The sequence below is a fragment of the Mixophyes fleayi genome, chromosome 6 (assembly GCF_038048845.1).
Source record: "Mixophyes fleayi isolate aMixFle1 chromosome 6, aMixFle1.hap1, whole genome shotgun sequence".
Taxonomy (NCBI): Eukaryota; Metazoa; Chordata; class Amphibia; order Anura; family Limnodynastidae; genus Mixophyes; species Mixophyes fleayi.
The window spans coordinates 168,638,313-168,660,704 of record NC_134407.1 but is presented as its reverse complement, the minus strand read 5'-3'; the positions used below and the strand labels follow the sequence as shown (position 1 = coordinate 168,660,704).

Genomic DNA, 22,392 nt, shown 5'->3' with positions numbered 1-22,392 from the left:
AGACTAGAACATGTCAAAATTCTGTACTGAGTCATCTACATCACCACTGGGTGTCTTGGGAAAGCTAAGTTTTTTTCCCAGCAGATGTAGCCTGAAAAAATGAAGAAGGAGACATTGTCATGTCACGCACCACTTCATCTGTCAACTTGCTCACCATATGCTTATTGCATCTCTTGTGATCTGGGACAGATCACAAGATAGATATATAAATAAATAGAAGACATAGCTCTTAAACCTAGGATCAAGCATAATCGCCAAAATGTAGTGATCTAATTTCAAGAAGGTGATAACTCTTGGTGAAGCGATTGAAGTACTTCGCATAATTTCTTTGTTTCATCACCTCCTTCAATTTTTCAAGGTGCTTTTACAAAAGTCTAGTTAAGGGAATCACTATGTTCAAGCTAGCAGTGTCTGAACTCACTTCACAGGTGACTACATAAGAGGTGGATTTTTTGGTCTTATGCCCAATCATGACAATGGCTTTCTTATCACTGGCAATATCTGCTTCCACTGGTGCAGGACTTACACAAACAACATCATCCTCATCAACATCCTCATTAGCGCTGTCGTCAGCTACACAAAAATCGCCCTCATACTGTTGCAAAAATAAAGCAGTATCCTACATTTGTGTATCACCGGCTACACTGAGGCATACTGCTGACATCCTGTTTGAAAAACTAAAGGATGCCATTGCAACTTGGCTTATCCCGCTTGGACTCTCCTGAGGATATGTCATTTGTGATAATGCCACCATTATTGTGAGAGCATTACCGTGGGGAGAATTCCATCACATTCCCTCTTTTGCTCACACAATCAACTTGGTGGTACCAAGCTTTTTAAAAAATGACAGTGACATGCAGGAGATGCTGTCTGTTTCCCAAAATAATTTGGGTAATTTTCAGCATTCTGCAACAGCATGTAGGAGATTGCAGCTGCTGCATGAAGAATCGAATTTGAGGGGGAATGTGCTTTAGTTCAGCGCAGTGGAGAAATTGAAGGAGGACATGAAACTAAACAATTACAGGAACTATATAGGACTTATAGATCAAGTGCTTCATTCGCTTTGCCAGAATCCGAGAGCTATCAACATCTTGAAATCGGATCACTACATTTTGGCAATGGTGCATGATCCTAGGTTTAAGAGCTATGTCTTCTCTTTCTTTCCAACTGAGCCATATCTCAAGAGATGCAATGTGCTCCTGGTCAGCAAGCTGACAGCTCAAGTGGTACATGACACGATGAGTCATCCTCCCTCAGTTTCTTTTGCAACTGCTGCTAGGAAAAAACTTAGCTTTCCCAAGACAGCCTTTGATGATACAGATGAGTCAGCACAACATTTTGACATTTGGTCTGGTCTAAAAGAATTGGCCAAAAATCGTGACAGGTCTGTCCTTAAATCAACTTCAAATTTCACAAGGAAGGCAAAATTACTGGCAATTACATCAAAGTGCAGAGATTTCCGTAATGGTGGATTCCAGCGGTGAAGAATTAGTATTGTGTGATGATAATGTACACACTGGTGAGGGTGAAGATGATGACAGTGTAGATTGCAGGTGCTGGGATCTAGCTGAGAGAAGGGAGCAAGCTGATGCTGGTATGCTTGTTAATATTTTGGGTAGAATGGCATGTTGGCAATTTTATGTTTTTCTACTGTAAACTTTCACCTCTATGAGAGAGGTTTTATTTTTCTTTAATAAGTTAAAAGCTTTTTTTTTACATTATAGTTTCCCTGACTTAAAATCACTATGTACTTGAACATATGATGTAGAGTTATTATCATCATGACATCATCATGAGTCTGGAGAGTGACAAATACAATGTGACTGGAGAGTGACAAGAACACTGCTAACCCTGTTTCTGAGTGACTAATGGCACTGAGACTGGAGAGTGACAAGTACAATGTGACTGAAGACTGGAGAGTGACAAGAACACTGCCACCCCTCCTGTTTCTGTATGAGCTATGGCACAGTACATGTGTCTGTAGACTTTTAAGAACACTGCCAGCCCTATTATTTGAATTGCTGTTTCAGCACTGAGCACTGCCACCTCTCCTGTTTGTGGGTGAGCTATGGCACAAAAGAATGTGACTGGAAACTTTAAAGATCACTGCCATCCCTTATATTTGTCTTTCAGCACTGAAAGCTGCGACCTCTTCTGTTTCTGTGTGAGCTATAACTCTGTTCAATGTCACTAGAGACTTTGAAGAACACTGACACCCCTACTCTTTCTGTTCTAGGTATAACGCCAACAACCCTGCTACCCCTTCTGTGTCTCTCTTTGAAATGGCACCAGATCTTCGTGGAGGGCGGTACTACCATAACTCGTGAGATCCAACAACGTGACAATGACGGTTTGCCTCGTTTTTAGTTCTGAGGGCTCACAAAAGTACTGAGCCAAGTCGGATCAGCTATGTTCGGGTGGGCTCGGTTTTCTGAAAACCGAGCCCAAGCACCTCTAGTTATCAGCAATGCTACTGACAAATATATTACTTTTAATCTAAATCAATATTCACTTACTTTGAGTGTTTTGGCAACAGTTATGGAAATAGCACAACGGATTTAAACACATTTTTAAATTATTACATACAGAATATCAGATAAAACAATTGCTTTTCTCCTTTCTCTATGAACAATAAGTAGTCTTTGTGGTAATGAATGTAGCTAGGCAATAGGGATGCCATCCACAAGATGGAGGATGTCTCTGAGGTGACAGTTAGATACAGTTAAAATGGAGGTTCTGTGTGACTGTGAGATAAGAGCCTCTGTCACTGGACACACATCAGACTTCTCTGGTAATTAAACAAAACTTTCAGCCAAATGTTCAGCATATTTCTTATAATAATTTGGGAGGAATAAATAATACAGATATTCTGATAAATATGTGAAACTATTAGTTGTTTTCCTGTCAGAGTAATTGTCACTTTAAAACAGGTAAATATATCTCACTTTCTTATCCTCTTCTGTTATCTCTTTATCAATTTCTCTTTATAATGCTAACTTTCTCACACTTTTCTGTCTGAGATTCCTTTTTTCACTGTTTCACCACCTTTGTTCACTGCTGCTCCTCTTTCACTCTATCAGTTTTCCTAGTCACTGTTGCTGTCACTCCTGTTCGTTAGCTGTCTTTTTTTATCTCTTTTCCTCTATATTCCCTTTTCACAAGGCTCCCCAGCCCTCTCTCTGTTACCCTGCTTCCTTAAATCCCTGTCTCCACAGTCTCATCATCTTTCCTATCACACAAAACACAGAGCCTTCCAGCAGCCTGCAGAGACTGGACTTTTCTGGGTCTTTAAGTCTCTCCAGTATCATGCTGTGACCACAGTCCTGTTCCACTGGGTCCTAGTGCGCAACAGTTTCAGGATATCACATATACATGCATGTTACTAGTACTTTAATAAAAAAATATATGACTTGCACCAGACCGTATTTAATTCACAAAACATTAATTCACAGTTAAACTATGACTACTGTAGTTAACTTCATAGGGTTATTATAATAAGTGCTACAATTAGAGGGGGGATTATATATATTAAAGACTATAATTAGGTGGGTCCATGCTTTCCACATTCTATCTCAGTATTATCATTATAACCAACATTTGGGAGAGAGACTCTGTATATTCTAGTAAACTAAAATGAAAAATAATTAATAGTTAAATGAGTATTCAAGGCCCATAGTAATTCTAATCAACTGCGGACAGACAATCTGAGTGTTAGAATTAATACGGTTAAGAACCTCTGCTAACCTTTTAAATAAAAAAAAGCAGGTTTAGGGATTTTTGTGTTCATTGACATTCTAAATACCAATACTTTGGAAACTTAAAATCTAGCCATAACCAACTGCTCTTTATCCAATGTGGGTACACAACTCTTCCAAACTGTTTAGTTATATCATACTTCCTACAGGCCTCTCAGAGCACAGTATATCTGGAAGTTCCTATTCTGGCTTTGGAAATAATCTTTCAATATGGCCTGAATACAGCTCCACTCATCACTTGTGTCTTAGTCAAGAAAGTCGAGTACTTCAACATTTAGTCATCCTCACAAAGTATGACTATTGTTTGCATTACATTGATTGTATTATGTGATATTATAACATCATCCTTTTGAACACTTTATTTTATGTGTGCGTGGATGCATCTATTAATTTGACTACCAAGATTATATTGTAAGGATGAAGAGAGTACAAATTTCTTATACGGTGAGCAACAATAAATGTTTAAGCACCTGTAAAACCATCTGATGCTTTAATAGAAACTCGCAAAATATTTCATGGAAAATGCTAAAATAAAGCATATAAACTACAGATACACAACAAGCCTAACACATGTGAACACCAGCAATAGCAATTAATTTTCTGCAACACTCCCAGTATTCCCTATATAAAGAACAGAATAGACGGAGTTAACTCAGAAACCAGATACAGTTTTAAGCCATCTTCTGTAAATACTGATATTCAGTCATCATGAGCCACAGCCTTCGTTCTTCCACTGGATCACAACATTCAAGCTGTCAAGTCAGTTTCCATTTACCCAGGATCTCAAGTCATGGTGCCCATTTTGGAGGATCCAACAAGATCCATCATGAAGGGTCCCAAAAGATCCATCATAGAGGTTCCCATAGTTCTCAACATGGAGGATCTCATATTACTCACCATGGAGGATCCAAAAAAGTACACTATGGAGGTTCTCATATAGCTCACCATAAAGGGTTCAACATGTCACACCATGGAGTTTCTCATAAACTCCATCATGGAAGCCATTACAGGGCCCCAAGTGTACATGGGGGGTCAGGAGGCAAAGGAATCTCCATCTCCAATCATGCTTCCTGTGATCATGCAAGCACTCATGGTGGTCATCATAGTCATAGAAGTAATTTTAGCAGTCATGGTCTTTTCAATGTCAATGAGAAGGAAACCATGCAGCATTTAAATCATCGCTTGGCATCCTACTTAGATAAGGTTCGCTCTCTAGAGGAAGAAAATTCCCAACTGGAGAGAAATATCCGTGAGTGGTATGAGAGAAATCAGCCAAGTGCATTCCCTGATTTCAGTGGCTACTTCAGAACCATTCAGGAGCTTCAAAGCCAGGTAAAAGGATTGGATGAAATGCTCTACATGGTCTACACAAAAAATATATTGACTAATGTATAGTGATGTAATATACTGTATGTCTTTATTGTGAACTGTTTAACTGTTGCCTATGTTCCACAGACTTCTGCAACCACTGTGGAAAATGCCCGGCTTGTACTACAGGTAGAAAATGCACGCCTGGCAGCAGATGACTTTAGAAACAAGTAGGTGTTTTAACATCATGATGTCCCCTAACAGAAGCCTATGGAAAGTCTTTCATATTTAACATCAAAGTGATATTAAATGTTATTTTGGTATTCTGCTTTGCTATAAGGTATGATATGGAACGCCAACTTACTAACAGTGTTGAGGGCGATGTGAATGGCTTCCGTATACTCCTGGAAGAACTCAATCGGGAAAGATGTGACCTGGAGGTTCAGGTTCAAAATCTTCAGCAAGAACTGCAGCAAATGAAGAGGAACCATGAGCAGGTAAAACTGTTCTAATATTTGTTAACTTACAGACAAAATGTATTTTACTGCCCAAAGCCTCTTTCAAACAAAGATAGCAAAAACAAAAGAGGAAAAGTAAAATAACAAATCTGAAGTTATTGTGTAGAGAGGTCTTTAGGGGTATTGAAATATTATTCCTTGTTGTTTCCTTGTATTATCTTTTGAAAACCAAAATAAATTTATAACATCATAAACACCCATCAAATGTTAATTTGTATTCTCCTATGTATGTTGTCATGAAGAAATTAAGAGAATACCATAGGAAAAAAAAGTATTTATGTAATGAAACTCTTACTGCCCAACTAGTTCATATTGTAAAAAATGCTCACTTGTAAGATCTGATAATCAACCAACAGCTGAATAGAATATCTCTATCTACAACTAATTATATTCAAGTAGCAAGGTGTGATCCTCTGACTGCAGGAGCCAGCGGGTTTCATTGTCTCATGAGTTAAACACTCTACAGTCATGGGAACACTGTGGTTGTACTAGTTACGTGTAGGGGAGTATTTTACTCACATACCAATTTTCATTAAAGTCCTATATTTAAAATTATATAATTATATATAAACCAATGCAGAAAATGTTTTTGGAGCAGAGTTGCATTACATATATTACAGTTCTGCTCAAAATCAGAGAAGAGCTGACCTCCATTAGAAGTGATGGTGGATTTCAGCAGAAGGAGGGGAGTGGTAAGACAGACAAAACGTTAAGGATTAGTATCATTACTGCACATGCACAGCTTAGCTCTACCCTGACTCCACTCCAACCACTTCCCCCACTGATGGCCAAGCAAAGCATCTGTACAGAGTGGAGTATGGAGAAAAGAGTCAGGATGCTCTGTTCTTTTCTGTGTAATTGTTTTAATACATAGAGCCCAAAATATGTTGGAGAATGTAACAGCAAGCTGTAGACAAGAATAATAAAGGAAGACAAGGGAACTTAAAACAATCTGATACATTTTTTGTTAAAGGTTCAGATCTTTCCACATGCTGGGTTGAGTTGGATCCATTTTCAGTATCCTGGTTTGGATTCTGATTTCCTTTCATCATCTTTTACAATCTATACTCCTAATTTTTGACTTTATTATCATTATCATCATTTAATTATTATATAGCACATATAATTCCGCAGCACTGTTCAGAGAGCTCACTCACATCAGTCCCTTGTCCCATTAGAGCTTACAGTGTAAATTCCCTAACATACACAAACTGAGAGACTAGGTTCAATTTGCTAGCAGACAATTAACCTGCTACTATGTTTTTGGATTGTGGGAGGAATCCGGAGCACCCGGAGGAAACCCACGCAAACACGGGTAGTACAATACAAACTCCACACAGATAAGACCTCAGTCGGGAATCAAACTCATGACCCCAGTGCTGTGAGGCAGAAGTGCTAACACATAAGCCACCTGCTGCCCAAGTTAACTAATCAACTGATGGGGTCTGATTTTATAAACAGGATTAGAATAAGAGATTATCACAAAATCAAGTTTATGTTTATTGTCATTTGTGATATTAAATAATTGCTGAAATCAAAAATATTTTTTTCATTATTAAATATATTATTAATTGTAAAACTGTGATAGTTCTTCTTTAATCTTCCTCTAATGTCAATATGAAACTTGTAACTTCAATTGTAGCAATATAATTACTGTATCTACTTTACAATTTCTTTATTCCCAGGAAGCAAACTCTCTGCGAGCTCAGCTGGGCGCCAGAATCAGTGTAGAAGTAGATGCTGCTCCATCTGTAGATCTGAATAGAACATTGGCTGAGATCCGAGAACAATATGAGGGCATGATGGAGAGGAACCTAAGAGAGGTGGAGACAATGTTCCGCCAAAGGGTAAGTTGTTTACTATATGAATGAAACTGAATTAGCTTATTACATTTTCTACAGATACAGCCTATGACATTTACCTGTTTAAGTGGCTAATGCTACATTGTGTCTTGCATACATAATGTATCCTGTCCAATAACTGCTGTTACTTTGTTCTGGGCAAACAATTAAGCAATGTTAGGAGACTCAGAATGACTGATTACCAGAAATGTGCAATTCACTGCAAACAGTTATGTGCTAGTTGTCAAAACACTTATTCTCAGGTTTAGTATAAAATATTATTCCCACAGTTATACATATTTATCGCAACTAGTCAAAAATACAATCGGAATTATATTTAAGATAGGAAGTGACATACAGCTGTGTATTAGCACCAAGCTGTAGTAGAACACAAGCCTAATATGAAGAAGACAGAGAAAGTTCCACAAAACATACTGTGTACCACTTGTGTGCTACTTGATTTACATAGTGTGGTTAGTACATTTTCCACTTCTACATGAATATCTCAACATTTAGACATAAATAGACAGAAGTATAAAGTAGGTGAGGAAATAGTGTGACATTGTGTCACAAAAGCAGTTGAGTCACACAACAGCCACTAGAAGACCCATGATATGTGAAGAGCTCTTACCTTACATACTAGTTTGTAGCAGTTTATATATATTATAAACTGTTTTTACAGGATAGTGCATTTTGGGAAGTGATGAAGCCATATTATTGTTTATTGCTCTGTATTACAGCACATACAGGTTGTGGGAGGTGCATAGTTTCCAACATTCAGATTCACGAAAGTGGGACAAAATAACCCACCCCTGCCCTGTCCAATCTCTGCACAGATATACCCAGACCCCACCCACATATGTCCATATTTGTTCAAAAACCCACCAGTTATCCCATTAAGCCACTCCCCTTTTATGGTTAGACGTAAGCAGCACAAGCAGCACAACAAATCACCCAAGTGAGAACCAATTGTTGTCTCATACAAATTTCACAACATTTAGACATAAATAGACAGAAATATAAAGTAGGTGAGGAAATAGTGTGACCTTGTGTCACAAAAGCTGTTGAGTCACACAACAGCCACTAGAAGGCCCATGATATGTGAAGAGCTCTTACATTGCATACTAGTTTGTAGCAGTTTATGTATATTATATACTGTTTTTTAGAAGTGCATTTTTGGAAGTGCAGAAGCCATATCATATTTTTATTGCTCTGTATTACGGCACATACAGGTTGTGGGGGTGCATAGCTTCCATCTTTTAGAATCCCGAAAGCAGGACAAAATAACCCACCCCTGCCCTATCCAAACTCGTCACAGATAGACCCAGACCTCACCCACATATGTCCCTATTTTATCAAAACCCCACCAAATTTCCCATTAAACCACTCCCCTTTTGTGGTTAGAGGCAAGCAGCACAACATATAACAATAAATGAGAACCAATTGTTGTCTCATACAAATGAATCTGCTTTCCTGTCTCCAAATCACTAGTCATGTTTTCCATCCATGTAGAGTGAAGAACTGAATCGCGAGGTCGCATCTGGCTCTGAGCAACTGCAGTCTGTGCAAACCGAAGTCATTGATCTGAGACGCAACATCCAAACATTGGAGATTGAGCTACAGAACCAGATGAGCATGGCAAGTCTTAATCCTAGCATTCAATTATATCTATAATCATGAGATGCACAAGTGAAAAAATGAATATTCTGCAAATACTGTCATTTATAAAGTTAAATAATTACAGCACAAAACTTTGGTAACACAGGCTAGGATTACAAAGAAATGGATGAATCATTGAAATCAACAATTTTTTGAGTCTTGTGTTTTTATTCATTGATATATTTTTTTAATAAAACTTGTTTTATATTGATCTAGAAATCTGCTCTGGAGGGTACTTTAGCAGAGACAGAAGCTACATTTGGGTCCCAATTGGCCCAATTACAAAGTATAATCAACAACGTGGAGTCTCAGCTGACACAGATCAGATCTGATCTAGAACGTCAAAATCATGAGTACAAAATCCTCATGGACCAGAAGACCCACCTGGAGATGGAGATCGCCACTTACAAACGCCTTCTTGATGGACATGATATACAGTATGTGTTTAAGTAGAAAATCAGGAATTAAAATGGTTGAATATAAATAAAAATATTAATGTTTTTGGCAGATTCTTCTCAGTAGACACTGCTCATTCTATAAAGAAATGTATATCAGTAATTGATTAAATATATGCAGAATAATAATTTCAATTACAGTAAATCAGAAAAATATGGAACAGATTTATCTTATTCGTTTATAACTGTCCTTTTTCTGAATCTGGTTTCTTATCTCACATTCAATTTATTGTACACTTTATTTTACTTTTTCAGGACATCTGGAGAGCATTTTTCAATAGTCAAAGGTAAATAGATTAATTTTGATAAATATAGTGACCTACAAGCCAGTACTCATCTACACTCATTTACTAACTGATTGTTCAAGATTCAGTAATATCTTAAACAAGTCATGAGAGTAAGGACACATCTTGATCATCTCTATTTCATGCTTCACATTCATACATTTTAATCTTTTTATTACATTGCTAATTGTGTGTATATAGATGTACTTTCCCACAGAAAAAGCACAAGTTTAAAACAAAGGACATTCTAGTCCAAGTATTGTACATGGAAAAACGAATATTTTTTTTCTCTGGCTATCTGTTAACCTGCAAATTACTTCCCCCTTGAAGTTTATTTAAATATCTTAACCCCCAGCACAAATCCTATCTATTCATGTTGATGCAATATCATGCATAGTAATGCATCTAAACAGAATTAAATAAAAAATGTTCCAATCCACCCAACTACTAACATTAAAAGGAGCAACATTTGACATCTCTGCAGTTGATGTCAACTTTACCAGCTAAGCCTTGAGTAAATTCAGTGACTGCATTTCAATGAAAATAGGTACATAACATAACAAATAAGCATTTGCTCTACAGGACCACATTTTTACAGCTTTGTTAGGGAGCCTTAGTACATGTTAATACCTAAAATACATAAACAAAATCATTTATAGCTGAGTAATATACAGCCCAGGCACCTTGAAGAGTCTCAAATCAGTAACATTTTGTATGTAATATATGTCATAATATAATCACTACAAAACATCACTACAAAACATCCAATAGTAACAAGAAATGGATGTAATAAACCATATAATTCTATGGCTGGTACTAAATGTACATCTTGGAATAATGTGAATACAAGATATTCTAAATATCTCATTAGTATGTGTACCTAAGTTTAGACCGACCATTAAATTTACCAGGGGATACGCCAATGACCAAAAACTCGACAAGCATGACACTGTGTGCATTATATCACCACTAGACTTTAATACCTTTCACATCTTATCTTCCATTTCCAGGATCTCATCATGCCCTGAAGACTCATCATGTAAGAAGCCACGTATACCACAGCACATGCTAATTGCATCTTCAGGAGAAACTCTGTGGAAGACAGAACTCTCCAATCTCCAGACTAATCCTTGATGTATTTCTCCAGCTATCCCCTATACAGCCTTCCTGCAAAACTTCTAATTGACATGGGACATGACTGAGATACACTGAACATCACACTCAGAAGACAACATTAACATTACGTGCAGTTTGGCCTAATTGGTAGTAAATATGTTTTTAAAGCTTAACTGAAGAGGTTTATTTTAATTCTAGAGATATATGTATTTCTAGAGATTATAAACATGTTGGATTATAGAAAAACTAGATTCTTAGCAACTGCAGTATTTGTTCACTTGCAAACTATATGGCAGATCCAACATCAATGTGAAAAAAATATTTTATCCACCAGTTTAATCACTGCAATGGATTGCAATTTGTGGTCATCACCATACAATACACTGTGCAATTGAGTTGCTTTTCTATTATTATGACTCGTATGAACAGCACTGCATACTCATCATAGAATTCTCCTTGAGATCCATCTATAGAGAATATATATAGAGAGAATATGACATACTATTTAGATGTCACAAACTGTTATTACTCAGTTTAGCATAAAGTATGAAGTTATTAATGAAGATATACGGCCTGATTCATTAAGGAAAGTTAAGTAAAAAAATTGAGTAAGTAGTCTGGACAAAATCATGTTACAATGCAAGGGGTGCAAATTAGCTTTCTGTTTTGCACATTAGTTCAATACTGTCTGCTTTTTCATGTAGCACACAAATATCAACTTTAAGGGGCATATTCAATTCCGATCCCGATCTGCGGGATCGCGCCGGAACGGCCGCGAACCTAATCCGTGGTACCGCAATAACGTGGAAATCTGCGTTATTGCGGTACCGTATTACCAGCAGTACTGCGCATTTCCCGTGGATACGCGCGTTACCGCGGATCGGATCGGAATTGAATATGCCCCGAAATGTCAGTGTACAAATAAGCTATCAAGTATGTGTGTGCTACATCAAAAAAATACAGTATTTAACTTATGTGCAAAATAGAAAACTAATTTGCACCCCTTGCATTGTAACATGTTTTTCTCCAGGAGACTACTTACTCAATGTTTTACTTAACCTTCCTTAATGAATTGCGCCCATTATGTCTTATGCTAGTGTTATTTGACACATTTTAATATTAAGGTAATAACCTGTAATCTACTGAAGTGTTTGTAAGGGAATTTGGTTCATGTTCTTTCTCATGTCATCTTTTTTATTTTTATTAAATCTTGTCCTCTTTCATGCAAATGGTTATCATGTGGAATTAATAGCAAAGAAACAGTTTACTTATCAAGCTATTTGAGAAAAGCAGCATTTTATATTCTGCACAGGGAAAGGGGTTTTAGTATTGGGCAATGGGAATACTTACTAGTGTTTAGTATGTCTGAATGTCTGGAATCTGAGTGGTACATGCACCTGTTGAACAAAAAAATAAAAAGAAACCTCCTAGAAATGTCAAGATGTGTTGTCCGTGTGGCATAAAATGGCGTCTTGCAGACGCTTATTCTTGGTAAAAGGAAAATATCCTTGAGTAGTGAGTCAGTGCACACAGAGACTACAAGAGTGTGTGTGTGTGTGTGTGTGTGTGTGTGTGTGTGCATATATACATATATATATACATATATATATATATATATATATATATATATATATATATATATATACATACAAGTTAACCCGTGCATGATACTCATGCATTCTAGTCAAATCAAGCTACTTAAGGTGTTAAAAAGGTTCTTGTCATGCATTTGGGCCATAGCCCAGGCCTCAACCACCAACCACTCCCCACTGTCACCCCCGGCAACCACCAACCACTCCCAACTGTCACTTCTCCTTCAAGAAATATATATATATATTTTTTAAATCTTTATAAACACTTTTAACAATTAACAAATTAAATTAACAAATTAAAAACATCTTAGTATACCAAATTTCAGCCCTTTCTGAATTTTTTTTCGCACACACACTAAAAACTTAGTAGGTCAATGTATAACTCCGCCCAGCAGGTAGCGCTGCAGCTTGGTTTTATTTTTTCCACACACACACAGACAGACTAACACATGCCACTAGGCATATATATATATATATATATATATATATATTCTATTCGAATTCCATGAAATCCGACGTTGATGATTTGAGTAAAGCGAGCCGTGACTGTTTTTCTCGCCAAGCCTGGATCTCAAAATGAAGTCCTTCCTCCTTTTCTTCAGTGCCATTTTTAGAACAGACAGCATGTAGGGAGGAGGTTAGCTGTGGTGCTCTGCTCTGTAAATAGCATTCAGGGTGACATAGAGGGACATAGAAAGTAGTAGAATCCATTCATATTGTAAAGCAATTCTGTAGAGAACTACTTTTAATTTCTAACTTAAATGCACTTTACATACATTAGTAGCTACTGGTTGTTGTTAATGCATTGCATATATAATAGTACTATAATATACTATAATAGTACTAGACAGTATACAGACTGAGTTCGATAGATTTCATTCTGAACTAACTGGTATATATTTATTTCTTTGAGAAAAACAATGTGCTTTTGCTGTCAGACAACTGACTGCTAATTTCCCCCCCAAAAAAACAGATTTCTTTCTTTTAAACTTGAAAGTTTTTCTAGTGAAAAGTAATCTTTTCACTAGGGCAGTGACAACTGAAATAATTTAGACAAAAAGTGGGTGTTTGCATACGAGATTCAGCAGCAGTTGCACACCCCTAAAAACTCTATATAGTCTAACCTTTTCTATTTTTCAATGCTTTAATATTTTGGATGGGTCAGTCAATGAAATCTATATTTAAAAAAAGTAAATTTTTGTTACAAGGTGTGTTCTGGGCATCTTCGACAGCCAGTGACCGTTTGTAGAACTTTGCAGCGGCTGCAAAAAAATGTCATCTGCCATGCCACCAACTAGAGCAAGCCCATTGGATAAATTAAATAACAAAAAAAATCAGTATAAGGTGCAAGAGCTAAAAATGTTGAAATGCTGCGCGCACACTGCATTTGAAACTTTATAAATGCATTAAGGAGAGTGAAGAGGCAGTAACAATAGTCATTAGATTTACAGAGGGATCAGTAGATATTTACACAAGTAGATACCAAATTGTAAAGAGCTACCTATTTTGCTTCTGCTATATAAATAAATGAGGATGCTGACATATAAATGTGCCCTGCACCTCTACAACAATTCAAACATTAGCCACACAATACATTGCCAGACTATTCATAGGTAGCCAAGACCATGGCTCTCATTATCTTGTTTTATTTCTATGCTCTGTGCCATAATGCTGCCTACTGAATCAAACCAGGGGACTTGTGGATATTTATAGGTAGGGAGTAAAAATCATTGCCCCGGGATAAGCTTCGTCCAACCATGGGGTAAAGGGGACTGCTCGAGACTTGCAGCGGAGTTGGTCCCCAAGACCCATATATAAATATGGAATGTATATAAATTTTATTTATGCCCTACTAGTGACATGTAAGAAATATGTAAAAGAGACAGTTCAGATAGGATATTAGCTGCCCTTCCCACACATGCAAGTAAGTATAAAACATTGATGCAGATTTGGTTGAATAAAACATGTCTTGGCAATGCAATTGAAATTCCACATTCTGAGACATTAACAGGGCAGATTTTGGACCTTGCAAAGAATACATGTATAGATGAGATATGATGCCTGATCAGTTATGCTATGTGTTGGAGTTAGAGAACCATAAAACATGGTTAATTCTTTTTTTAATTGAATTGGAGAAAGCAAATGCACTGGTGACAGATTTACAAAATTCCATTCATTAAGACAACAGTGGACAACTATGGACAGCGGCATAAGAAGACGTCTAAAATATGAGAGGGCACAATGTTAAGTGGTGCAAGTAAAGATGACATTGTACTTGGAGTGAGGTACATCTGTGTCGTAATACTGCCCCTCTGAATTAAACCAGGGGAGTCGTAACCAATTATGTGGGAGTGAGGGCGCAAAAATCATTATCCCAGGGTGCACGGCTTAAATTAACAGGCAAAGGTCATTGGATGGACACTGGTATGAATAGTTAGACATTTTAGAAAGTAAATAGACAAAGGTGTCCTGCACCCATACTACAAACATTAAAAGATTAGGCACACAATACATTGTCAGAGCATTCATCATTAGCCAAGAGCAGGGTTTTCCTACCTTGTTATCCTTAAATGTTATGTGCCATAATGCTGCCCTTCTGAATTAAACCAGGGAGTCTTAACCATTTATGTGGAAGGGAGAGCGGAAAAATCATTGCCCCAGGGTAAGCTTCGTCCAACCCCAGGGTAAAGAGGACTGCCTGAAACTTGTAGTAGAGACGTTCCCCAAGAAGTGCTATACTCACTCTGACACCAGAGCTGCTTCCCAGCTGGTAACAGGCAGCCGGGGAACGCTGCTTATTAAATTATTTCTGAATTGATGTGGGGGCGTGCTCTTGGCCCTATTTATCCTATCTCCATGCTACCGGTTCCTGCTCATAAGCTTTTACTACATTCAGTCAAGTCCTGTTGGCATCCGAGTACCTGTGAGTGTGTCCAACTCTAAGGGAAAGGCGACTGCTATAGGTAAAGTCCTCTCCTGCTAGTTCTAAAAGCTTATGACAATTACTACAAATCTATGTAACATCATAAAGAATTATATCCTAGTATCAATGGTGTAATGGCAATCTGTCCTTCCACTGTTTGATTTTGCTATTCGTTAGCTGACTCGCACTGCCCTCTCCACCATTTTTGTTTAAATAAGAACTGACCTTTTGCCAAATTTACATTGATGTCCGTATAGTTATTTATTTATTCAATTACAGTAATAGTAAGTCTGAACATGCGAAGGAGGTTTGGGTGCAATGAAAGGGAGATATCAACAGTATTCAGTTTATTCTTGTTTGAATTGAATGAGATAAAGCAAATGCAATCATGGCAAAGTTACAAAATTCTTCATTAAGACAATTAAAATTTGTGACCTTTGTGAAGGGATCATTAGAAAATAGACTGGAAATTACTGGAAATCAATATTAGTGCTATAAATAGTAATATAGGAGCAAAAACAGCTCAAAATGACATTTCACATATTTTTCATAATTTTTAATTAAATACAGATCCAAAACCAAAATCTTTTGCGAGGTATATATAGAGATAGAGATAGATATATAATCACACATACATTGAATTTGTAGGGTTCCGTTTTGTTCTTGTGTTCTCATGGAACATGCTCACCTGCTTAGTGAGAAGTAAGGGTGATCTGGACATGTGCTTCACCTCTGATATTGAGCTCAACTCTGCAGGGTTATAAATGTTAGCCTATGTCTCAATTGTAGGGAAATCTTTTAGGAAATTATTAAGCACAAAATTATCTTATTGGTGCCTGTAACATAACTATATCAGCAGTTGTCCTCAGGCGACTGCAAACCTCCTAAATATAACAAAATTACTATAAAAAATTAGGACTGTTAAATATAGATAGTATAATAGACTATGTATAAACCAATCATGTCTTTGAACCAATATAATCAAACACTCATTTCTTAAAACACACAATTATAAGAATATATATAATAAAACCACACACTTTAGTGTTCTAAATCAATTAAAAGTGACCTTTCATAAGAAAATAATCAACTCTCCAAATTGTATATAGACTCCAAATGAAATTTATCTTTTGAAATAGGAGAGATCCTTGCAGGAAGGATGACAGCTGACAGGAACGTAAAAAAATCCTGCAATGTCTTTATGGAAGACGCATCCTCCGGAACACAAAGTCCCAAACTTTAAAACTATATAAGTCCTACCCTCTGAACCCTCCCTCTCATTCTCTTCCTTTGAAGTCCACATCTACTTTATCCTCTCCACCTTTGTGTTGCTGTAATTTATCACCCCCCAGGTGCAATTTCCCAATTCCTTGACAACTTTGCAGCCTGACTCACTTTTTTTCTATCTTTTGACCATACTAGGTGATTTCAACATTCTCATTGATTATCCCACTGTCTCTTCTGGCACTAAACTTCTTTCAATTACTTCCACCTTTGGTGTCTCCCAATGGACCTCATCTCCCACCCACTATGATGGGCACTCCCTTGACCTTGTCTTCTCCCGCTACTGCTCCATCTCTAGTTTCTCCAATTTAGCCTTCCCATTCTCGGACCACAGCCTCCTCTCCTTCAGCCTCACCGTACCTCATGCCCTTCCCTCTGCACCCTAATACACATGTACACATGTACACAACCTAAGTACAAAACCTAAGTACCCTTAACCCAATCCACTTCTCATTTTCACTAAAGCAACTATTTTCTTCAATGACTGCATTGTCCTGTCCTAATCATGCTGCCTCTTTCTATAACAAAACACTTACTTCGGCACCAGACAATGCAGCTCCAGCTACTACATATAGTCTCCGACGATCCAAACCCCAGCCATGGCACAACAAACAGACCTGTTAATTCATCATCATCATCAGCTGTTTATATAATGCTACTAATTCCGCAGCGCTGTACAGAGAACTCACTGACATCAGTCGCTGCCCCACAGTCTAAATTCCCTAACATACACACACACAGACAGACAGATAGAGACTGACTAGGGTCAATTTGATAGCAGCCAATTAACCTACTAGTATGTTTTTTTTGGAATTTGGGAGGAAACCGGAGCACCCGAAGGAAAGCTACGCAAAGGGAGAAACATACAAACTACTTGCAAAAGTGCTCCCACACTGCAGAGCGCCACTGGAGGAAATCTCGCCCCTATCCCGATTTCCTCCACTATAAATTCATCCTTTCATCTTACAGCTCTGCCCTTTCAATTGCCAAAATAACATTCTTGAAATCTCTAAAATCCACCCAGTCTTCTAACCAACACCGCCTCTTTCCCACCTTTAACTCACTTCCCTGCTTACTTGCACCTCCTCCTTCTTCCTCCCTCACTGCCCATGATTTTGCCACCTATTTCAAAGACAAAATTGACACCATTCAACAAGATATTTCCTCATGCCAAATTTCACTCAGTCCACTCCCTCTACCCACCTTTACCTACACTCCCCAATTCACCATTAATTAATTCTCTCCAATAACTGAAGACGAGGTCTCTACACTCATTTTATCCTTTCAACCCACAAACTGTCCACTCGACCCTATTCCCTCCCAACTTCTCCACTTCCTCTCCTCTATTGCATGCCCACCTCTAACTCACCTCTTCATCCTGTCTTTCTCCACTGGCACATTTCCATCATCCTTTTAACATGCGCTCAACTCACCTCTGAGCACAGAGATGCTGCAGGAGCTGTGTCTCTGTATAATGTAGGATGAGCAGAGGAGCTGCAGCTCATGCCGGAGCCATGCCTGGGAGCACGAATTTACCGGGGTCCAGGAGATAGCTGACTGGAATTGTTGAGTAGATAGTAGAATCTTCAGGAACAGAATCAGGTCTGGTACACGGGATATCAACACAGAAGAAGAGTCAAAGCAGAGCTCAGTCAGTACACAGGGAAATCCAATAAAGAGTAGTCAGGAACGAAAATGGTCTGGTACACGGGAATACACTAAGCCGGCAGGAAACAACAAAAGCAGGAAACAGGGCAAACACAAGGAAGCAGAACACTAAGGTAAACGTATTACCGTCAATCCTGCAGAGGATTAGCCGACTATTTAAGGAGATCAGAACCAATAGACTGCAGGTGATAATGACGAAGCCAGATGAATGAACTAGGAGAAACTGGCCAGGTGAGGTATAATATAGAAATGACAGCATGATTTGAGGGCAGATTCTGACAGAGAACAGACCTTACTGACCCTATCTAATACCTATTTAATCTATCTAGCTAATATATCTGTCTATCTGATCTACCTAATCTAAGATATCTTATCTATGTAAGAACTAAACTAACTACCTATATAAACACCCAGTGGCTATCTAACTTACCTAACTACCTACCTACCTACCTATCCCTATCTATCTATCTAGTTATTCTGACAGATAGCCTGGCGAGTCATAACAACTGCCTTGGAGTCACCCTTGACCCTGCCCTTAGCACTACCCCTCATGAACAGTCCCTCACCAATCCTACCATTTCCTCGCCCATAACATCATATAATCCCTTCTCAGGAAGCAACCAGAATCCTGGTCCATTCATTCATCATTTACCATCTCTACTATTTCAACCTTCTTCTCATTGGCCTTACTATCTCCCAATTTTCTGACTTTTAATCCATCCAGAATGCTGCTGCTAGGCTCATCTTCAACTCCTGACACTCTACTTTCTGCTACTCTCCTGCGGAAATCCCTTCATTCCTTCCTTTTCAAAATACAGTTCAAGTTCCTTACCCTCACTTACAAAGCCCTTACCAACACTTCTCCCCCTTACATCTCTGTCCTTGTATCGAGGTACATACCCACCCAGCCACTCTGCTCTGCCTCTGACCTTAGCCTCAATTCACCTCTCATTAACCCCTTCCCATGCTCGCCTCCAAGACATCTGCTTTGCTGCTCCCAAACTTTGTAACTCCATACCATTCCTCACTCGACTCTCCCCCAACCTTCAAATCTTCAAAGGCTCACTCAAGGCTCACAGTTTCAAGCATACCTATACTCTCATCTGTTGACCATCGTATCAGTCACCTCCTCTTCCTTTGCCAGCCATCTCCATTTTCTCCCATTTGGCCTTACTGTCTCTCATCACTCCTCCCTCTAGAATATAATCTCTCATGGGCAGTGTCACAATACCGTTGAACATGTACTTTTTATCCCCTTATCCCCCTAGAGGTTCTGCCCTAGCACACATTATTACTGTGTATTCAGTATATGTGTTTTCATTCCCATAGCATGTCTGTGCTCACCCTCATACTGTGTTTGAATATTAGCTTTAAGATTGGTAATATATGAGATTGTGTCATATTATCTATTACACTGTAGGTGAGGTATTCATGCTATTCCTAGGGCTTCCCATTGTTTACTTATGCCAACAGAGTAAGTCTATGTGTATTCTAGGTCTGTAGAAACAATATATCAATAATTATATTATCAGGTAGACCAGACTATTGTTTAACAGAAGTTATCTTTGTTTACCTAAACAGGAGATCTCGCTAGGGGTAGTGTCCCATCCTATGTTAAAATCTAGTCAGGCAAGTGTTATGTTTAAAACACAATGGAGTGAATAGTCACCATTACATTATTCTGTAACCATTTATATAGATTATATTTGGCCCTGCTATTTACATTGCTAGTTAACCTCACGTTACATGGTGAAAATGAGAATCTGTAATATTGTGCTTTTAGCTACATCTGTAGGCCAACAAGATGTTTAGTAGTGTATTCACAAACCAGACATAGTGGCTTTCTGTGTCTGATTTAATCACCTTAATTCGAAAATGTGTATTGTATTCCTATGCCTTAATATCCAAACAATCAGCACACCCCTACAGCCTGAGACTATTCTGTAGGTATTAGAAAGAGCAGTGGACTGTCAGGGGGGTTGATAGAGGAAAGATCAGGCTGGTGTAGAAGGTAATGGTTACTGCCAGCTGACTGAGGGTCGGAGATCGGGAGAAGAACTATGCGGACCCTTGTTCCCCTTCCTTTGGATAAGTTACCCCAGGTCTTGTGCATCTGTGTGCTCGACAAAAGCGAGGTGACAGTACAGCCGGACCACTGCCCTGCTGGCAGTCACTGGGGCTTTGCACTCCCAGGAAAGCATAAGCCTATAGTTGGATTTCCCAAGGTGGTCATAATAAGAATTGTATTGTATGTACTACTCTCGTGTCCATTGTGCATACCTGTAATTGTTACTCCTGTACATATGTTGGTTTTGTGCCTGTTGTTGTTGTTCCATTAATAAAAGTTACCATTGGTTAAGTTGGATATCTGCCTGGGTGTAAGTATTTACCCATGTACAGGGGAACTCAGTAGGATGTTCAGCCTTGGTAAACACCAATCCCTCACATTTGATGGTAAGCAGAGGGATCACCCAGTCCCGGGCAGGCGAGCCGGTTAGAGCCACAGGGGAACATACACATGGTGCAGTCCAGGGGTCTGCAGATATCCAAAACAGGAACAGGCACATCACAGTTGGGCGAGTGGTACAAAATCACGAGTACGAGGTTGTTGCACTTGGGCGTAATCCAGGGCGAGAAAAGTACTGGCACTGAGGGTGTGAATGCCTACTGGCAGTACTGAGAGTGGGACCGTGTGCCCAGGAAATACACGGGGCCTAGAGTGGTAACGGTGATTCATCTTGGTGCAGACTTGGCGAGGGCTGGTACACCCTGCAAGTTGAAGTGAGGAGGGTGCTCTTGTAAGTAAAAGAGCCGGCCTGGTGTTCTTGGCTGGGTAGTAACATCGTCCCTGGGAACTACTAAGTATATCCTGAATGAGAAGACTGGGAGCGATCAGCAAATTGGCCCCAGTAGGGAGAGGGGGCAGAATCCGGCCATGGAGCACCCAAAACAGGGGCTCCAAGGAGACACAAGTGAAGGCTATTGTACTTGCTGGAGTAGGGGGGTCTGCATGTCCTCTTAGAGGTACTAAGTAAAGTGAGAGCAGGACAGAACCTTGCCGGATATACTGTTCAGGGCCCGGAACCCTTGTAGCAGAGTAGGAATTAGTGAGTCCCAGCCCCACCGTGTATGAGAATGGGTAGAATCCCCACTGAGGAAAATGTGACGCTTGCAGTAGATTGGAGTTATGGTCCACCTACAGACCAGCTGGCAGCGGGTTTGTGCACCCAACCAGCAGTGTAAGACTTTGGGCCAAGGCCTTGAGATCTGAGAGCGACTAGTGGATTTTGGAGTGGTGGGTCGTAACCCCACAGCAAGCAGAGTGGGTCTCAGCCCCACAGAGTACGCTGCAGTGGGTTGTAGCCCAACTGCGAATAGAGTGGGTCTCAGCCCCACATCGAGTAGAGTGGGTGCCACCCCCACCATAAAGATGGCCCCGAAAGATCCTTTGGAAGGGATGGACTGGATGACGTTAGTAGCTGAATGTCAGCTGCACCATGCATAGGGAACACCACATTCCCTATTTTTACAAGGATCATAAGGAAATCATCCAGGACCTCAGACATAATCAAGCAAACACAGTCAAGGCTTTCAGCGACTACCGATGGTGGATTCTTAAGCCGGGTCCCAAGATGAGTCTCCTCAGCAGCTGGACTGCTTAGAGGAGTGTTTTGAACTGGCAGAAGCGGCATTAGATTGTGGACAGCTCAATGGACAGACCAATCTGGCAAGACCAGTGCCAATGGGTGGATGCCGAAAGGGACCGTATGCAGCAGATTTTTCCACTAGCCGAAGATGCGGTCACCCAGACTGTGGAGGTTATACCCAGGGAAAATAAGCCCCATCCAGCTGCTAATGTTATGGGGTCAGCTACAGTGAGAAACCTTGCTCCCCAGCCAACCCGGCTAGGGAAGAACCCCATCAAAGTGGATGCTGGGAAGGACGCAGCTAAGGAGGAGATACTGCAACAAGCTAAACTGCTAGCTATG

General features: G+C 39.3%; 1 protein-coding gene across 1 annotated transcript; it reads left to right on the top strand.

The window, feature by feature from the left end:
- Window positions 1-4,916: 4,916 nt before the first annotated feature.
- LOC142095373 (keratin, type I cytoskeletal 14-like) lies at window positions 4,917-10,954 on the top strand. The gene is made up of 7 exons (XM_075178325.1): window positions 4,917-5,087; window positions 5,211-5,293; window positions 5,404-5,560; window positions 7,267-7,428; window positions 8,935-9,060; window positions 9,298-9,518; window positions 10,831-10,954. The coding sequence occupies exons 1-7, from the start codon at window positions 4,917-4,919 to the stop codon at window positions 10,952-10,954; spliced, it is 1,044 nt and encodes a 347-aa protein (XP_075034426.1).
- Window positions 10,955-22,392: the final 11,438 nt, after the last annotated feature.

What these genes read in the sequence shown, in the direction of transcription:
- LOC142095373 (XM_075178325.1), top strand. Translation starts at nt 4,917, where the DNA reads ATGCAGCATTTAAATCATCGCTTGGCATCCTACTTAGATAAGGTTCGC. An exon ending in TGAAGAGGAACCATGAGCAG is followed by an intron (nt 5,561 to 7,266) that starts GTAAAACTGTTC and finishes CTTTATTCCCAG; the next exon opens with GAAGCAAACTCTCTGCGAGC. An exon ending in TACAGAACCAGATGAGCATG is followed by an intron (nt 9,061 to 9,297) that starts GCAAGTCTTAAT and finishes ATATTGATCTAG; the next exon opens with AAATCTGCTCTGGAGGGTAC.